This window comes from Mauremys reevesii, linkage group 25, assembly GCF_016161935.1.
Source record: "Mauremys reevesii isolate NIE-2019 linkage group 25, ASM1616193v1, whole genome shotgun sequence".
In the NCBI taxonomy this organism is placed as follows: Eukaryota; Metazoa; Chordata; order Testudines; family Geoemydidae; genus Mauremys; species Mauremys reevesii.
Window position 1 is genome coordinate 14,343,816 of NC_052647.1, and position 18,797 is coordinate 14,362,612.

Here is an 18,797-nt window from a genome sequence, read left to right on the forward strand (position 1 = left end):
TCTATGGTGCGTCCTTAGGGATGCCCTGAAAGGCGCTCTAGGCGGGGAACTCTATAGTCGGAATCTCTAGCCCAGGCCTCCGGTTGACTCTATGGTTGCAGCCCGCCCACCTCGAGCGTCCCGGCCGGGCCTGCTGTGTTTACGATGCCGGCGGCGCCGGTTTCCTGAGGCGGAGACAGTGGTAGCGGCGGCTCTTCCCTCGGGGTTCTCGCGGTGCGAGGAGGGCGGCGCGGCCTCTGGGCCTCTGAGGTAAGAGCGGACGCGACCGCGAACGGCTCAATCAGGGCGCGAGCGGGAAGGGCGGCGGACGCGATCGAATCAAGGAGCGCGAAGGGAGGGGGGAAGGGACTAACTAGGAGACGCGGACGCGATGGACTCAGTTGCTGAGCGAGCGCGCGACAGCCTCGAGCCCAGGGGTTGGGGGAGGGGAGCTTGCGGCTCGCACAGGTCCCCTCCCCTGGGGGCGTGGGCGAGGCTTCTGCTCTGCCCCCTCCCCCTCCTCGTCGCGCTGGACTCGTTGCTCAACCCCCGCCCCGTCTCCCCTCACATGCCGCCCCGCGGGGCCTCGCCCCGGAGCCCACGCTCCCCACGGCTCATTCCCGTGATATTCCTCATGTCCCCGCCAGCAGAGCAGGGCGTGCCTTGTCCGCGCCCCGCATCCCCTCAGGCCTGCCCCAGGGTGGGGTGACGGACCAGATGTCCCGGTTGTGTGGGGGCAGCCCTGACATGGGGGGCTTTTTCTTATATAGGTGCCAATTTGCCCGCACCCCCGTCCTGATTTTTCTCACTTGCTGTTTGGTCACCTTACCCTAGGGGCCCCCTGTCACCTCAACATACAGCTGTTGTGCCCTGCGTCCCCTCACGCCAGCCTTGTGATACCCGTGTTGCCTATAACATGGGTACGCATCGCTCACCTCACGCCCTGTGTCCCCTCACACCAGCCTTGTGATACCCGTGTTGCCTAGAACATGGGTACGCATCGCTCACCTCACGCCCTGTGTCCCCTCACACCAGCCTTGTGATACCCGTGTTGCCTAGAACATGGTACGCGTCGCTCACCTCACGCCCTGTGTCCCCTCACGCCAGCCTTGTGATACCCGTGTTGCCTATAACATGGGTACGCATCGCTCACCTCACGCCCTGTGTCCCCTCACACCAGCCTTGTGATACCCGTGTTGCCTATAACATGGGTACGCGTCGCTCACCTCACGCCCTGTGTCCCCTCACACCAGCCTTGTGATACCCGTGTTGCCTAGAACATGGGTACACATCGCTCACCTCACGCCCTGTGTCCCCTCACACCAGCCTTGTGATGCCCCGTGTTGCCTATAACATGGGTACGCATCGCTCACCTCACGCCCTGTGTCCCCTCACACCAGCCTTGTGATGCCCCGTGTTGCCTAGAACGTGGTACGCATCGCTCACCTCACGCCCTGTGTGTCCCCTCACACCAGCTTTGTCATGCCCTTAATTGCCCATAATATACACATGTATTGCTGGTGTGTCACTCATGCCCTGTACCCCCTCGCTCCACCTTCATAAGCACTGTGTCACCATAGTGCACATATGCGCTGCCCACGTCTCTCACACACTCTGTATCCCATCCCAGCATCCTGCGTTACCCATAATGTACGGATGTGCTGCCCACATCTCACCCACACCCTGCATCATCTCACACCAGCCTTTTGGGGCCCTATGTCACACCCAGCATATACCCACACCAACCATGTCTCACAAGTTTCTGTATCCCTGCCTCACAGGGCCCCACATTATCTGCAACGCAAGCTTGCACCGCCCATTTTTCCAGAATACTCTTCACACCCACCTTGTGGCGGCCTCATATTGCCCCAGTGCAGACTCACTGGGCACAATATGTGTCCATATTCCTCCCTTGCACTAGCCAGGAGTGACTCCATATTACTCCTCAGCGTAGGCCTATGCTGGGCCCATCATACACAGGACCCATATCTCCCCACAATGTCTTTAGTCGTCAGACACATCTGATGTACATGCCTTAATTTCACTGATGCTCTTCCTACGTGTTACTTCAGGATGCCGGCCAGAGGCTAGCATGTCAACACATTCCCAGTATCTTCACCGTGTTAATCCCCCTTTCATACAATGCAGGCCCGAACTGAGCCTTTTAGGGAGAATATCCTTTCTGAAACCCCAAAGTCCTCATCTGAAAGTATTAATTATACATTATTTACTTGGAAGATAATAACAGGGAGAATTGGAGTCTCATACTTCAGAGATCAATTACATTAAGAGCATTACCAAGAAGAACCAATCAATGAATGTCTAATTGTGTAGGGCCAGTTCTTCCCCATATTATTTACTGATTTATATGAATTATTTGATGTCAAAGTAATTACATAACTTTTGTTGTTAACAATAATGAATTCAATAGTCATTAAAAGTTCAGTTATTCAGTATTTAGTTTTCAGTATGCTTTCTCTGTATGTTGTTAACACCAGGTTGAAGGTTTGGGGCACTTGTTAATACTCTGTTCTTTTAAATGTGAGTCCTTTATGCTCAATGTAGCATAACCTTTTTTGTGGATAAGCCTTAAATGTAGGTCTGTAGATAACTAATAAGGGAAATTAAGTATCAAGGAAGCTTAAAATCCTAATATAGCTCTTTCTGGGCCCACCTAAACATCTCTAGAAGAATTGGTCAGTGTCTAGAGCAATATTTCTTATTTCTCTAAACCAGAATTCCTGTTGCTTTCAGACACATGTGGTGGGCTACTATTTAGAGATAAGGAAAATTACCCCTTTGTGGTTTGTGCAATTTACTTCTTGCCCCAAACTTGACAATACCTTGATTATGGCCTTGGTTCTTTTATTATTCCTTTGAAGATGCTGTTCCCAGTGAGTGGTCCCCAGAGGTTTTGGTTGTCTCCTTGTTTTCTTGTTTTCCACCTGTCTGTTTCATCCATCTGTTCTCTCTCATCTTCTGCTTAGATCTGTAAGCTCCTTAGGACAGAAACTGTCTCTGTTGTGTGTTTATACAGCACCTAGCACAATATGTCCAGTATCGGGGGTAGCCGTGTTAGTCTGTATCCACAAAAAGAACAAGGAGTCTGGTGGCACCTTAAAGACTAACAGATTTATTTGGGCATAAGGTTTAAGTGGTGTTTTACCCACGAAAGCTTATGCCCAAATAAATCTGTTAGTCTTTAAGGTGCCACCAGACTCCTTGTAGTTTTTGCACAATATGTCCGTGAACCATACTCCTAGTCAGTTCTGTAATACAAATAAATGATAATTAATTGAAGACTCCTGGCTTGCATTTGCAAGGATATCCTATCATATCGCACCTGTCTTTTACTGATTTCAAGGAAACTGTAGATCAGCCTTCTTTTGAGTTCAAGTACCTGTCACTGTCTGTTGGATGCCCGCTTTCTAGAGGCACCAAATATGCAAAATAAAATAAGACTTTGATTAACTGCCTTTGCTTATGAACTGTCAAGCTTATGGCTGGGACTTCAGGAATCTGTTTCCCTAAAACGTTCTTTACATATCTTCAATTTAATTTTGTAAAAGTTAAAGCTGCCTAAAGTACCTCATTTATTTGTAGTTCATATACTTGACTTACTTGAATTGTTTATGTAGAGTGACTTTGCATGTGCCTTACATTTTAAAAGAGCAGAAGAGCAAAACAAAGCTTTTTTTTCTTGTTCTTTACCACCTATAAAAGTAATGCTTTATGCCTCTTTGCTTTAAAATATACCTTTTCAATTTCCTTAATTATTGACATTATGGTAGTGCCTTGCAGCCTCATTTGACACTTGTTACAGGCACTTTACAAACATGTGGTAGGAGACAATCTCTTCCCCAAAGAAGTTACAGTCTAAACAGACAGGACAGGCAAAAGGTAGAAGAAAGGAAGTAATATTTATCCCCATTCTACAGATGGGGAGTTGCAGCAGGCAAAATAGCTTGCCTGAGGCACGTGGAGAGTCTGAAACATAGTGGAAATTGAACCCAGATCTCCTGAGTTCCAGTCTAGCGCCTTAATCACAAGACTATCCTTACTTCTGTTTTAACACCCCCCTCCCCACAATTCATGTAAAATAAATTTCAATATATAAATGCATATAGCAAAATGTATACATTAACTTTAGAATACACATAGAATGTACACTTTAATGGGCATGCTTTATCTTTTGATTTGTGGGCCTAAGAGTGTGAGCAAATATTTGGAAATCTATCTAGTCATCTGCCCCAGTTGTCATCTAGGTGCAGTGCAAAGGCCTTTTCGGTATTGCTGAAAGATATATTAACATTCTCATGCCATGTTTCTAACTTGACTCCCCAATTACCTTACCAAAAAGATTAAACTTTTTGGAACATTGACCCTGATGACGCTGCTCTTGGTTTGTCAAGTTTGTTGCCGCTTACCCATGGTCTGGGAGGTTGTAGAAGTTATAATCCAGGATCACTCAGTGAAATTATGTGGCGAGTGTTATACAGGAGGTCAGATGAGGATCATAAAGGTCCCTTCTTGTGTTACAATCTACTAATCTCTTTTCCTGAGCAATGTCTTTTGTGTAATTGATAAGTTAAAAAGACTATAAGTAGAAAATGCCTTAGACACATTATTCTGACTTGTTGAGGGATTGCTAAACACTTTAACAACAGTAAATAGCGTACTTCATGTTATAGATTTCTGGGAATTAATAACAAGTAGTTCTCTAAAGAAAAATTTGCTTCCCGCTATTGGTATATTAGCATAATGAGATATTTATTTTAAAAAGGCTTTAATTTTCTCCAGTGGTCCTATGGACTTTATTTTCAGGTAGAATAAAATGTTTTCAGAGTAATAGCATAGTTTACTGGAGTTGTCAAGGTTTGGGGGAGGTTTTTTTGAGTGTTTAATTTTTTGGCTGACTTTTGACTATGCCTGTTAAGGACCTGATTATTCATAGTGTTGAGCACTAGAGAGCTGCTGAGCAACCTTAACTTTCTTCTTTCAGGATTGAGCTCTTAGAGTTTTTCTCACAGCAGAAAAGTTGGTTCTTGTGTTGGAGATACACTCACAACAGAACAAAAAAACTTTAATTGGTGTCATGCTAAATTGCTGTCCCTGTGACTTATGATTTGATGTCAGTAGAATCCGTCTGTTTAATTACAGCTAATTAACACACACATCTTTTCATGGATGTATCTTTTCTACGTTTCTGTCAGAAATTATACGTTGTCTGTGAATTAATAACAAGATAAACATTAGGAAAATAGCTACTGTATATGCACCCGAAGAAGTGGGTATTCACCCACGAAAGCTCATGCTGCAAAACGTCTGTTAGTCTATAAGGTGCCACAGGATTCTTTGTTGCTTTTGTATATGCACAGTATCTTAACTGTACACATGCAACAACTTAGTATTTTAATATTCAATAAATAGGCTACCTTTTTAAAATTTGAGACTAGAGATCATTTTTCTGTAAGGGCCATATTCTAGTTTATTTTTTAACTTGTGTGCTAGTCTCCTTACTACAACTCAAAGTTCAAAGGAAATTTCAGATTTTGCTGAATGGTAATTCAAACTGAAGAATCTGGTTAGTTGAATGGAATGATTATTAGTGATCCTCAGGTTCAGGATTATAAATTAAACCTGCCTACAGTCAGCTGTAAAGCACCATCTATGCTGAAAATGAAATAGTGTTTGAGAGCAGAATAGTTTTTTTTAGTGATATGACTGGCCTATGTGAAGATTGTCAAACTGTTAGAAATCAGTTTAAAAGACTGGCCTTTCAAAGCAGATATATTCAGCACAGTGCTTAGAATTCTGAGTCCTTACATTTAGACTGTAAAGGTCTTTCAGGCTGGTACGTGTGGTTTTTAATTTTTCTGTAAAACACCATTCCCGCCTACGGTGCTATAGAAATGATAAATAAATTTGAAGTATTGGGAGACCCACGTCCTCTGGCTAATGAGAACTCTGCAACGATTCTGAACTGCCTATTTTCAGTTCTCCCTGTGCCATAAAAAACCTTTCTTCATCACAAAAGTATGTACTTTGGCTTCAACTAAACATATGTTTTGTTGTTGTTGCAAGCAGTCAGTGCAGTGCTGTTAAAAACCGAAGTACTTACAAATTTTCCGTATTCAGTACACTGATCTCTCTTTGGTTGAGAAGTTGTGTCATCAGAGATTAACTTGAACTTTTTCTCACCTCTGACAGTGTCTTCCTGAAAGCTGAATAGATAGAAATCACTATGTATAAAACGTTAGCATGCCTCCCATAGACAATACATACTTTTCCAGCAAAGTAGGTTACTTTTGAAAAACAGAAGCATGTAAAATTTCTTGCACACTTAATTTTGCAATGCTGGATAGCATATACTTCCTTACTTATTAATTGGATGACAAAAGTGCTTCACATCTCTTTATTTACTTTGTTTATTTGAGAGTAACTTTCTGTTTAATCAGTTTCATTATTTAATTACAGTCAGTTTCTCCTCCTCTTAATGTGACTCTTTCATGCAGCAACAGGAGAGAAAAACATTTTTAAAAATAAGAACATTTGGTTGAAAACTACAGGAACTGTGGATGACTTGCAGACTGGTGTCCGATCAAAAACTCCTTTTTTTAAATTTTTTTGCAGTTGTCTAAATTTAAGTTTGACAGTGTCCTGTTCACCAGTGATATTTGTGATATCTTAGTTGACAAAAATACAAAATAGACATGTTTCCTTTGTAAGAATGTAGTTGATTTTCACCAGCTTTCTTTTGTTTGCATTGTATGACTCTGATAAACAAACCTGCATACCACATTTTTCAGTAGTGCTGTTCTTTACTGTTGTAAGTTTAATGCTATTTAAATTACTTCCGTTACCAATTCTGTCTCATTTTTTAAATCTTTCTTTTAAGTTTTCATGTACTGTAAAGCAACAGCTGCCAAGGAAGGAAAATTCACTGGGATTAAAACCCTGCCTTTCCCCCTCCATAGTAGCTGTTTTTGTTTTTGTTTGTTTTTTGAAAGCAGGGTAGTGTGAAATTGAGTAGCATGTCAGTCTGGCTCCTAGTCTGATTCTCACTGCTACTGGTGCTATGGGGAGGGAAAGCTACTGTGTAGGAGCATCAACACCATGGTAATCTTAGCTAGTGCTGTAGGGTGATTCTGTTTAGGTGAGGGGTTTAAAAAAAAAGTGGACATATTGGAAGCAATGTACAGCTCTCACAGTCCCATCATTCTAAAGTGAAACCTCTGTTTTGTTGGTAAACTACAACACATTTTAAAGAATCCGAATACCTTATTTTGAAGGGTACAGCTTCTAATCTCACTATATCATTAATCTTCCCAGTTTTCTCACTACAAGACCATATTTTGTAACCTCCTTGAGGAGGAGTCTTCTTGACTTCAGTGAGACTCCTCACATAAATAAGGATGGCAAGATCAGCCCCTGAGTCTTCATGTAAATTGACTTCTTGCCCTATGAGTATATATCAAGCTGTAAGAGCTGTGGTTGATGTCAGTAGGGAAAAATCAATGACTCACATTTCCACAGAGAGAAATGTAATTTCCAGTCTCATAACAACTGTCCTTGCAACTGTTTCAAACCTTGTGAGACAAAATATTTAGCACTTACAGATCTTTTAATGTCTCATTCCAGTCCACCCCCTCAACCTAAATGTGTCTGCATTTTACATTACACTAAATCTCCTGATTTATGATTTTAACCTTAAAATGATGTCAGATAATTAAATGTAAAAAGTGAAAATCTAAGAAAAGTTACCTTGACTTTATAATGTAAGGGTCTGGTTAATTTTATAGGGTCTTAAAATTATGAAATCTTGGATCTACTTATGTTTAATGTCTAAATACTAGCTATGCTGTTTATACTTAGGGAACAGTTGGGTTTTAAATTCAGTTTGTTTAATTTTAAATGTTTTGTGGTAATTTTGGCTGGTGTCTTGGATAAACAGTTTTTAGAATTAATTTAGCTATTAATTACTAATCTAGAGATGCAAACACGTTAACTATTTAGAGCACACTATTCTTTTAGTACACTGATACACATACTTAGTGGTGATAACTTTAGTGTAGAAATTTTATAGGTAAATTTAACTCTTACTGACAATGGGTGCATCTGAACCAGTGCTGAAAATAGTTGAACTCCTAGAATTGACAGAGCTAACCCCTTTCAGAACATATGGTTGAGGATTTAGTGGGCTCTAGCACTAAGGGACAGGACTGTCGGGTGGTCTTCCCGGCTTTCCCACTGATTCGCTCTGTGGGTTTGGGCAAGTTGCTAATGTGTTTGTACTTCAGTTCCCCCATTTCTAAAAGAGGGATAGTAACGCTTAACTATGTCAAAGGCGGATTGCGAATCTTTTACTTAAAGAATGCATGAGTGCTTTTTGCTATCCTCTGATGAAAGGTGGTGTAGAAGTGCAAAGTACTAGTATTAATTATATCTGGGATTTTCATATAGGCATAAAGAAGTTAGGGACCCCAAGCCCATTGAAAGTTGATGCAAGTTGGGCACCTAACTTCCTTTGAAAATCCCAGCCTACAATTTTGAAAAGTATTGTTAATTGAATTAACTCCCTAGTTTTCTTGTAGTTGATTATGGAAGAGGTGCACAAGAGTACCAGTAACAGTTCAGCGACACCACCACAAACAACGTCCATACAAGGTACACCACTGCAGGCAGCTCATCTCTCTCACATTGCTCAACAGGTAAACTTTTTTAACTAGTTAAGAGAATTTTTTGTGTTCAGACTATATTCTACAGTTTTATAAAACATTCAGGAAGAATAAGAACCAGGAAATAGCGTGGGAGAAATGTACAGTTTGTTTTTTAATGGACCCAACAAAATTAATATCTTGGCTTGGATTCAAAATATCTAAACGTATCTGATATTAGTACAGTGCAGAACATTTAACTCATCATTCTTGTTAAATTTTAGATCCTTTGTAATATTCACGCAGCCTGACAAGTGGGAGTAGCTGAGCATTTGCAGCTCCCTTTGACAGCAGTCGTCGGTGCTCAGCATCTCTGAAACGCTTTCTTTTAAGCCATTTGGAATTGAATAAATGAGTTAATTTTACAAAATAAAACATATAGGTTGGAGATTTTTCTGTGAACAAGCTCTAGTGAACTCTACTAAAGAACACTTGATTTGGAAAAAAACCCCATACTGATGCTTTAGAAACATTTGTTATCTTTGTTTTTGATGAAAAACATTTGAGGCAACTGCGTTTTCAGAGCTCAAAAACGAATCATTCAAGATGCGGCCACTTTAAGACTGTTGCATCTGCAAAATGAGTTTTCCTAGAGAATGTCAGCTCTCACTGTCCTTCTGTCCCTTTTCTGAGCTTTGCAAAATAGTACTTTTTTAGATGATCCAGAGTTTGCCCCATGTAGGGAGTTCAGATTTTAATGTGAAATTTAGCTACAGTTTAGTCAAATTGCTTAAAACAATAACTTGATAGTGAACACGAACAAACATCCTGTTGTTTGATTACAGTCTAATTCTACAAAATATTTGTATTCATTTGGCATAGAGTTGCCAAAAAAGTCAGTCTGATTTGTGATACCAAAGTAAGTTTTGATTATATAAGAACTTAGCTATCACACTTTTATGAATATTTTTGTATCTAGGTTTTAATAATTCATCTTTTCTAAAACAAATATCTTCTATTCCAGATTAAGATAAGTAGTGCAGAATTTAGGGGAGGAAACTGGTGATTTAACGTTGCACTTATTTGTACAGCTTTAGTAAATTTAAAAGTACAAAAGGCTCATTTGAGTTCAAAATCATGAGTATAAACTTATAAAAATGTTAAAATTGTTGTATAAGGAGATCACATTAACAGAAATTAGGTTTTGCTTATTCGTCTTAGATTTAAGATATATCAATACCTGAGATTTTAATAATAAATATTGAAGACCAGATGTCTTAAGTCTTATATTGACAAAGGTCAGAAACATTATTCTATAAATATATGCTGAATAATGCAATCAAATTGCCATAAAGAATGAGTGCTTGTTTGTCTCCTCCATGGTATCTTTAAGTTCTAGCTAAAGAGTTCTGTATAGTTCACCAGACCGCAAACTGAGCAGCACTGTGTTTGTTTTCCTGGAATTTATCAGAGTAAGACAGCCATTGTCAGTGGCAGCCAGTTTCATCAACTTCTCTGCCACCTTCGCTGTCCCATATGTATACATTGTTGGTGTAATTTTCAAGTCCTCTCTCTCTTTCTCCCCTCCACGTTGCTGATATTACTTAATCCGGCCAGATTTTCCACTACTCTCTAATTTCTTCATGCTCATCAGTAAAATCCTAGTCCAGGCCTTGTTAGTCTTGCATCTTGATATAGCAACACTCTTTTCTCTGACTTCTCACTTGTCTCCAGACCATAATTCAGCTGCAAAAATAATCTACTTTGCCTGAGCAGATCCTGCTCTCTTTTGCCTTCTGCATTAAATTCTATCTCCTCCTTGCCTTCCAGGCCCTGTAAAATTTGGCTCCTCTGCTGTTATTTCTTTTTGCTCACCCCGAGGTGCCTGTCTAACTGTCCCACTATGTGTTGAATCCCTCCCTGAACTGGTCCACCATTGAGCCATAGCCTTCCCCTATTTATAAGAAAAATACGCTCAAAATGCACACGTTACATCACCCATGCTCCTGCATTATCTTGTTCTGATCCACTCTGACCCTCCACTCAGCTTTTGTCCCGCCCCTCTTGTTGATTTAATCTAATTTAAGGTCTGTTCTTGTGAAGTGCTGATTTTTGTTCAACACCCGAGGATGTAAGTGGGATTTGAGGGTACCCATCATATTATACAATCTGTCTTCTGTTTGTCTAATTTAATACACCCATTACAATGGAATTAAAGCTTAAACAATAAGCTCTCCCAGAAGGAGGCTTTGTCGTTATCTGTAAAGTGCCATGTACATATTACGGAGATATATATAAATCACTCTCAGTGGAGGGCTCAGTGTTATTGTGGAAAAGTCTGCTTTAACTACATGAGCCACAATTTTTTTTTTTTTTTGCACATATTGCTAAAGCATTTGGTTTTCTCCCTAACCGAAGGCAAATCAATGACTGGTTTAGACTTTTTCATATACAGCAGTGTATCTGAAAAACATATTTAATTTTTAAAGACTATTTTATGTCTCAACTTAAAACAAGCCTCTCTTAATGCCCATTCCCCACTAATTGTCATAGGCTTATCTGCATTTTCTAACTACATGCTGCAAAGCATACATCTGGTTTTATTAATAAACTCTGTATTTGTTTTAGATGTCTCTAAGAGGTCCTACTCCGTTGACAGTTGTACAGCTTCCTGGAGAGCAAGTACAGGTCCAGGGAGTCATTCAAACAGCTCAGTCCTCTGTAATCCACTCACCCCAGGTGCAAACAGTGCAGGTAACTACGTAGTAAGGTTTTTTTAACATATGTGAAATGACTTGTGAAGTCTTACCTGATTGATCTGAACCTACCATAGTGCAGCCTCACTGGCACCATTAGTAAAGTGTCTGTGAATTTTTCTAATGTAGGAAGGACATCTAGGAAGCCAATTTGTAAATCCAAGCCCTAAAAATTTTTATTTTTAGGTACATCATTTTTATTTAATCACTGTTTAGATATTTAATGTTTTATATTGCTCAGAGGTGCCCTTAGAGTTAAGATTGCATTTTAAAACTCTATTTTAGGGCTTTATAATTTATATATAAAGATTTGATTGGCGCTGAAACTTTACGTACATAATATCTCTGCCCACAAGCTACTTTTTATTTATTTATTTTTGCAAAAATGTATGACTTATCAGATACTTTTATGTGCTCCTTATAGTTTTTAAAGCCTAGTTGATTAACAAAAATAATGTGTGAACTAGTTGCTTTTGATGTTTTGACAGTTAGTGTATATATAATTATATTGTTACGTAGTTATATTCCTAGTAAGCATAATATATATCATGACATGTAGTTGTGTTTTTTATATATTTATAAAAATAAATAAATAGGAGCCTCATATTTGAGGTATCCCAAACTTCTTTAAATAATAATAAAAATAGTGCAGTGGCAATAAATAGGTATGGCACAGACTAGATTTGGGGTAATATTGGCCAGATTACCAGCTTTATCATAAATTGCCATGAGATCTTTAAATTGCACTATAGATGGACAGAAAGAACCTCTGGTTAATATCTTATTTGAAGGAAAGCACTGCTAACAGTTCATCATCCCATGTACTTTAATATCCAAATTAGGAATGAATTAAAACAATCCAGGGGTTAAGATGTGGGGCAAGTCAGCAGACGTGAGTGGTGATTCTTATTTGTTGAGTGCCAACAGTATATTCTTTGCTGTACAGAATATGACATAATCCTGCCCTATGAGACCTGGATCTGCTGCTCACTCACTGATTTTGAACAAGTCAGTTCATTGTTTTGTGCTTCAATTTCCCCGTCTGCTTTTAACAAACACAGTAGGTGTGGGGGAATGGAAAATTTAGCTATATTCATAAAGAACTTTGGTGAACTTCATGGCATTCGGGAGACAAAAGAAACATGAGCAACTTTCTCTAAATGTTGATAGCAAACTCCTCTTTGCTGTGACAGCTAACTAAAAAGTACTTTCCCCAGAGCTATACACATTCTTGCTGACCTTATCTTGCTGGTACAGAGATAAGTATAAATAAAGGAGCTTTGTTTGCTTGTGTTTAATTGGGATCATCAGAGAAAAAATTGACACTTGACAACTGGAAAAGGCTACAAATGGAATAAAAAGAAAATTACAGATTAAAAACCTCATATAAAATAAAAACTGTTAAATCCATTTGAGTAGTCTGTACAAATATTCTTGCATATTTCTTCCATGATATGCTGCTGCTGCTTTAAAATGTGTTCATTGTCTTCAGATGACTCTAATTATAAATACTCTACTCTGAGCAACCAAAATACAAGTCTCCACACAGTAAATTTTTTATTATTTGAAGTTTCTTTTAAAACCCTCCTCCCTTCTTTTTCTTAAATGGCGCTCCTTCTCCCATTCTCACCTTAACCATGTTTCTTTAAGTGAGGGTGGGTCACCCTTTTCCTCTGGTGTCCTATTCCTAAAACTCACTAGCTTTTGCCAGCATGGTAATATTCGTGCTCTGCTTGGTAGCAATAAATAAGGCTACGTTTTAGTCACAGCGTATGACCTGTCCATGACTTTTACTAAAAATACCCACGACTAAAACTTGGGCGGGGGGCCGCAGGCGCTCTGAAGGGACCATTCCGAGGACACCGCAGGTGCTGGGGAATGTGGCCCGGGAACTCACCTGTGCTGGAGGAGGTGGCCGGGCCGCGGCTTATGTCCTGGGACCCTGGTGGGTGGAGGGGCTGGGCAGTGGCGCATGGCCCTGGATTACTGCTGGTGCTGGGTGGGAGGGGAGGGCAGCCCCTGAGCCAGCACCAGCCACTGCAGAAGTCACAGGCATCATGGAATCCGTGACCTCCGTCACAGACTCGCAGCCTTAGCAATAACATATAGCCTTCCTCCAATGTGACAGAAAGCATAGGATCAAGCGAAGTAAAAATTTAAATGAACTAACCTGTAGCATAAAATCTCTATGGATAGTAATTCCATGCTCTAATAATAATATAGCAGTAGGGATATATTACCGACCACCTGACCAGGATGGTGATAGTGACTGTGGGAGATTAATCATAGAATCATAGAATTCAAGATCAGAAGGGACCATTATGATCATCTAGTCTGACCACCTCAGGATGGGATGCAGAGATAAAGCTTCTTTACACCTTAAATGACTGCCTCTTGGAGCAGCTACTTCTGGAACCCAAAAGAGGAGAGGAAGGCCAGTAAACCTCCAGGGCCACTGCCAAAATGCTGCCAATTTTCGGGCGGTGACACCTGGCGATGACGCTTTGTGTTGGTGCATTTCGACACGACACCTATTGACGCTGCCGCTTGTCGGAGAATTTCAGCAGATGCTCGCGTCTACTACAGTCCTCCCTCGGCTCTCATCGCCCAGTGCCAGCCAGACAAAGAAGGGAGGACTGTGATGTAGTATATGTGTAGTAGATTTAAAAAAGCCTTGATGACATCACACCAAAGCAAGCAAGCAAGTAAGCTGTCAAGAGATAAGAGATAAGAGGAAGATCTGGGATGGATTGGGTGGTTAAAAGATAGGGAACAAAGGAGGGAACAAAAAGTTTTCAAAATGAGAAAGGTAATAGTGGTAGTCCCCAGGTGTACTGGTGGACTTGAGATTCTATGTCATGAAATTTCAAAAAAAAAAAAAAAAAAGGGGTAAAAGTGTGGTAAAAAAAATTTCTGAAAAACTACAAAAGATAGTTAAGTCCCAAGCAGACTAGGAAGAGCTACAAATCTCTTCAAAACAAACTGGGTGGGGACAAAACAAAAAATGAAATGAAAAAATGATTGATATATGCAAAATGCACATATGGAAAACATTATCTCTGAACTATATATATAAAATGATGGGGTAAAAATTAGCTGTTACCACAGAGAGAGAGAGAGATTGGGAGATGGATACTTACTTCTCTGAAAACATCCACTCCAGCGTGCAGCAAAAGTCAAAAAAGCAAACAGAATGTTGGGAATCATTAAGAAAGGATAAATAAATAAGATAAAATATCATATAATATAAATATATGGTATGTCCACATCTCATCCATCTCTAATCACCAGAATACAACATCTCAAACCCAAAACAAAAATATTAAATTGAATAAGAAAGAAGGAGAAAAAAAGGGCAAAAATGGGTGTGAGTGTGAACTGCCACTGCCACAGAGGAGAGAAAGACTAAGACTTTCAGCTTGGAAAAGAGGTTTATAAGGGAAGGATATATGATATGTTAATAAAAATCAGAAGTGGTAAAAGAAAAGTAAAATAAGAATATTTAGTACTTCAATGAAACAAATAGGCAAGAGATTTAAAACAAACAAATGGGAATATTTAAACAAACAAAAGGAAAAATTCAAAAGGAACAATGTTTTCCTGTGGTATGTTGTGAATGCCAGAGTATGTTGTGAGACCAGACTGTAACAGGGTTCAAAAAATGAAGGATTCAAAAATGAACTAGATAAGTCCATTGGTGTCTTATTGGTCAGGAGGTGGGGGCTGGTCTCTAGGGGTGGTTTGTCTCTGGCTGGATGGAGCTGGGAATGATGATCGGATGATCATTTTGATGGCAGTCTATTCTGGGGCATTTGGCATTGGCCACTGGGCGACAGGAGGATCTTCAGGATACGACCTTATGGGTCTGACCCTCTTGGTCCCTATATGGTCTTATTTATACATACTTAGAGTTGCTGATATTGCCTATAGGGATGTTGTCTGTATTATCTATTCTTCCCCCCATGTTCCTTTCCTCCTTCTCTGGTCTCCTCATGTTCCTTCACATTCTACTGTGGTTGATAGTGCTGTTAGTAGCTTCGTGGGTTGATTGGCTCTACAGCATAGAACAGTTTGTGTGAAGTAATTGAAGGTTTTCAGATTTTAATGTTATAAACCTTTTCTTGGGCTATATTGATGTAAGGAACTAATAAAGGTGCATCCTTGTGTCGATCGCTATAAACTTGTTTGTAGTAGTGAGTTAACATTTGCTTTCTCATGCTGGAGTAAGGATTACATAAGAACACAAAAACATAAGGGTAGCCATATGGATCAGGCCAATGGTCCATCTAGCCCAGTATCCTGTCTCTGACAGCAGCCAGTATTAGAGCTTTAGGGAGAGTACAGAATAGGGCAGTTTTGCAGTGATCCATCCCTGTCTTCCACACCTGGCTTCTGGCAGTCAAAGGGTTAAGGCTGACCCTACCATGGGATCGCATCCCTGACCATCTTGGCTAATAGTCATTGACAGACCTATCCTCCCTTAACTTTTTTTAAAATATATTGTATCTTTTTTGCAACTTATGTATAAAGCAGGCAACGAATCGGGTATCAAAGATTAATGCTTAGCATTAAAAAGGCTTGCACTGATGTGCTTGCCACTTTGAGCTGTTGTATAGTCTAGTTCACCCAGCTCACTTGCTCCGTGCATGTAGAGAGACAGAGAATATATAAAGATGCATATTTGACATTTTATTATTGCTTTCTTGAGACTTATAGCAGTGAAATTATATCTCAGGAAAAATCATGGCAAAGGAGTTTATTCATAGACTATTCTGATGTCTGTTCAGTAGACTTCACAAAACTTTTTCCATAACTAAAGGAATGCCTGCTAGCATGGAGACTCCAGAGAATTACTTGATTTTTCTTTTTCTGCCTGTCTCTTGCAGTCTTCAGTAGACACAGAACCAAGCCACAAATTTCAGGTGTTGATTTTGAACATCCAAGAGTTTAGGGGAGTTTGGATCAGGGAGTTTGGTTCATGCCCATCTTTAGTTTTTAAAGTAATTGTATTCTGGCTTCTGTTAAATAACTTCCTAGTTTGCGCTCCTTAACTGTGGCAGTCTCTAAGAATTGCTCATCTTGTAGTAAAGATATTTGATAGCACTAAATCTGGAACATACTGTTTCTTGCAATTTTTTGGTAATTAGTTACATGTATTTAGTCTCCATGCACTTGTGTCTTGTATAAATTTAAATTGAGAAATGTGAACTGTCTTGGGTACTTCTGTAGTGTACTGCACAGTGACATGGGATATGCTTTTTAGGTATCTTCTTTGTCAGAGAGTGAGGATTCTCAGGATTCATCAGATAGCATAGGCTCTTCACAGAAGACCCGAGGTATCTTAGCACGGCGACCGTCTTACCGGTGAGTATCTTTGTGACATTCCCCAGGGTACAATCTGGACTTCCAAACAGCCGTGCCCCCTTAACTCTCTAACCTGGGATGCCTCTTACACTGCTTTGCTGGTGAACAGCCACTTCAGGTTCTGCCCACACGCAGCCTCCTGCATGTAACTTGTTCCCAGCTTCACAGTATTGAGTGCTATTAACTAGCCACTCATAAATTACTTACAGGGAGACACCTGCATATCCCCAGTCCCAGCCTTGTTCCTCAGAAATGTGTGTCTTACACTGCTCAGTATTCTCTGGACAGTGTAAACTCATAGTGCATCTGTCATTCCAACACTGGGTAATGATTATGCACCAGCCTTGTTATCCTAAGTAGAGATTCTCAAACACTTCAGTCCAAACACACTTGTTTAGATAAAACAAGTTTATTAAATAGAGAAGATACATGTTAAGAGATTTCAAGTGATAAGTCATAACAATCAGAATTGGTTACAAAAGAAATAAAAAGATAAAACTGTAAGCTAATACCTAAATGAAGAGAGAGGTGATGTGGCGGTCATTGTCTCTTATTTTTATACCCTCCTCCTCTCTTTGAGGATTACCTCCCTGTCGGGGTGTAGACAAACAGTCCCCTGCATATGTGAGATTCGAACCATCTCTGGGATGAAATGTAAATGTCTTGTTTATAACTTCTGCCCCGCTGGTTGATGCCCAATTAAGCCGGTAATGTCCCTTTAGCACGTTGCTGCCATGCTAGTGTGTCTTTGTCTTGGATAAATTGGTTTGTGGGTATTACCTAGAACGACAACATATTTCAGTAAAATCATTTAGCAAAATCTCAAAATTGTACATTCAGTGATGTTACACACATTTCAACAGGATGATAATAATCAGCAAATTATGAGTTTTCAAATGATACCTCACAAGGCATACTTTGTTTAAAATATATCATAACCATATAAAAGTGGTGAACATGGGGTACAGGGTGTCTCAACCTTACAAACATTTTTACTGTCTTTTTTATTAGAAGCTTTTAAAAACACTAACAAAAATCACAGCTTCCATCAGTTATCTCCCTATATCTCATCAGCCTTCTGAATTTTTTTTTTATTCCCCTAAAATATGTATTGTATCTGCTTATACAAAAGTTATTTCTGCTTTTGGTGATACACAATAAACTGAAGCAACTATTTAGATTTTATTTTTCCATAATGAAGAATATTAAATGAAAGCTGATCGCAAAACCAAAGCTGTCTAACAGACTGGGCTAAATTTACTGCTGGTGTAAGAAAGTGATTTTATATATATACATATAAAACATCTCTATGTGTTTGCTGTTGAAGCACAGATGTTTAGTGAGTTTAATTCTGTTGTGCGGAATCAGCTAAAGACCTGATTTTTTTAACCCAGTGTTCAACCAAAGTTCTCATTGACTATAAGGGGAGCTTTGCTTAAATAAGGACTGCAGGATCAGACTCCAGGATGATATTGTATAGTGAAAAGTTGTTTTATCACTTTAACCATACTAGTTATTGCTATTTTATTAAAAAGAGGAACTGAGTAAAACACTGTTATGTTTTCAAATTACATACAGTATAATTCCAGTTATCCAAAAAGTCTAGTTATCCAATTCCACAGTGTAGCCCTATTTTAGTTAATAGCACTTCCTTTTATCTGAATGCTTGGTTATTTCCAAGGTTCTGATGTTCCCTATGCTATCTGGCTAAATGGGAGTGTTCTGTACTTTTCAAAGTGATAAACCAAGAAATAAAAACATAATGCATCTTAAACTTTTATAGTTTTTACTTGGATATTCTGAAAAAATTACAAATTAAAGCTTGCGAAGTTACCCCAAAGTCCCAAGGAGTGGCAGTTATTCCTACCTCCACCGGTGCTTCTCATTTTTATTTTTTTACCCCCATTCTCTCTTCTATTTTCCTCTTAAATTAAATACCAAAATAAACTGTTTACATTAAACTATTTTTTTTTCAGTTCCGCACACAAAAAAGTCAGAGTGAAAAAAGAATGGTCAACAATTCTCACTCAAAGAACACTTT

At 39.5% G+C, this 18,797-nt stretch overlaps 2 protein-coding genes across 8 annotated transcripts in view; one reads left to right on the top strand and one right to left on the bottom strand.

Annotated features, from left to right (window-relative positions):
* The window catches only part of ATF1 (activating transcription factor 1), a 27,506-nt gene continuing 8,709 nt past the window's right edge, over positions 1-18,797 (top strand). Inside the window, exons 1-4 of one of the 4 annotated variants that reach the window (XM_039514126.1) lie at positions 1-249; positions 8,574-8,690; positions 11,265-11,390; positions 16,656-16,756. In XM_039514126.1, coding sequence (XP_039370060.1) covers positions 8,580-8,690; positions 11,265-11,390; positions 16,656-16,756 — 338 coding nt within the window. In that variant the 5' untranslated portion in view covers positions 1-249; positions 8,574-8,579. Of the gene's footprint in view, positions 250-8,562; positions 8,691-11,264; positions 11,391-16,655; positions 16,757-18,797 lie in introns of all 4 variants that reach the window. The other 3 variants (XM_039514124.1, XM_039514123.1, XM_039514125.1) reach the window with 3 other exon arrangements.
* Positions 17,197-18,797, bottom strand: part of TMPRSS12 (transmembrane serine protease 12) — a 23,984-nt gene continuing 22,383 nt past the window's right edge. For all 4 annotated transcript variants that reach the window (XR_005591191.1, XR_005591189.1, XR_005591190.1 and 1 more), the window contains exon 7: positions 17,197-17,536. The gene's annotated coding sequence lies outside the window, so the exon portion shown is untranslated. The remainder of the gene's footprint in view (positions 17,537-18,797) is intronic.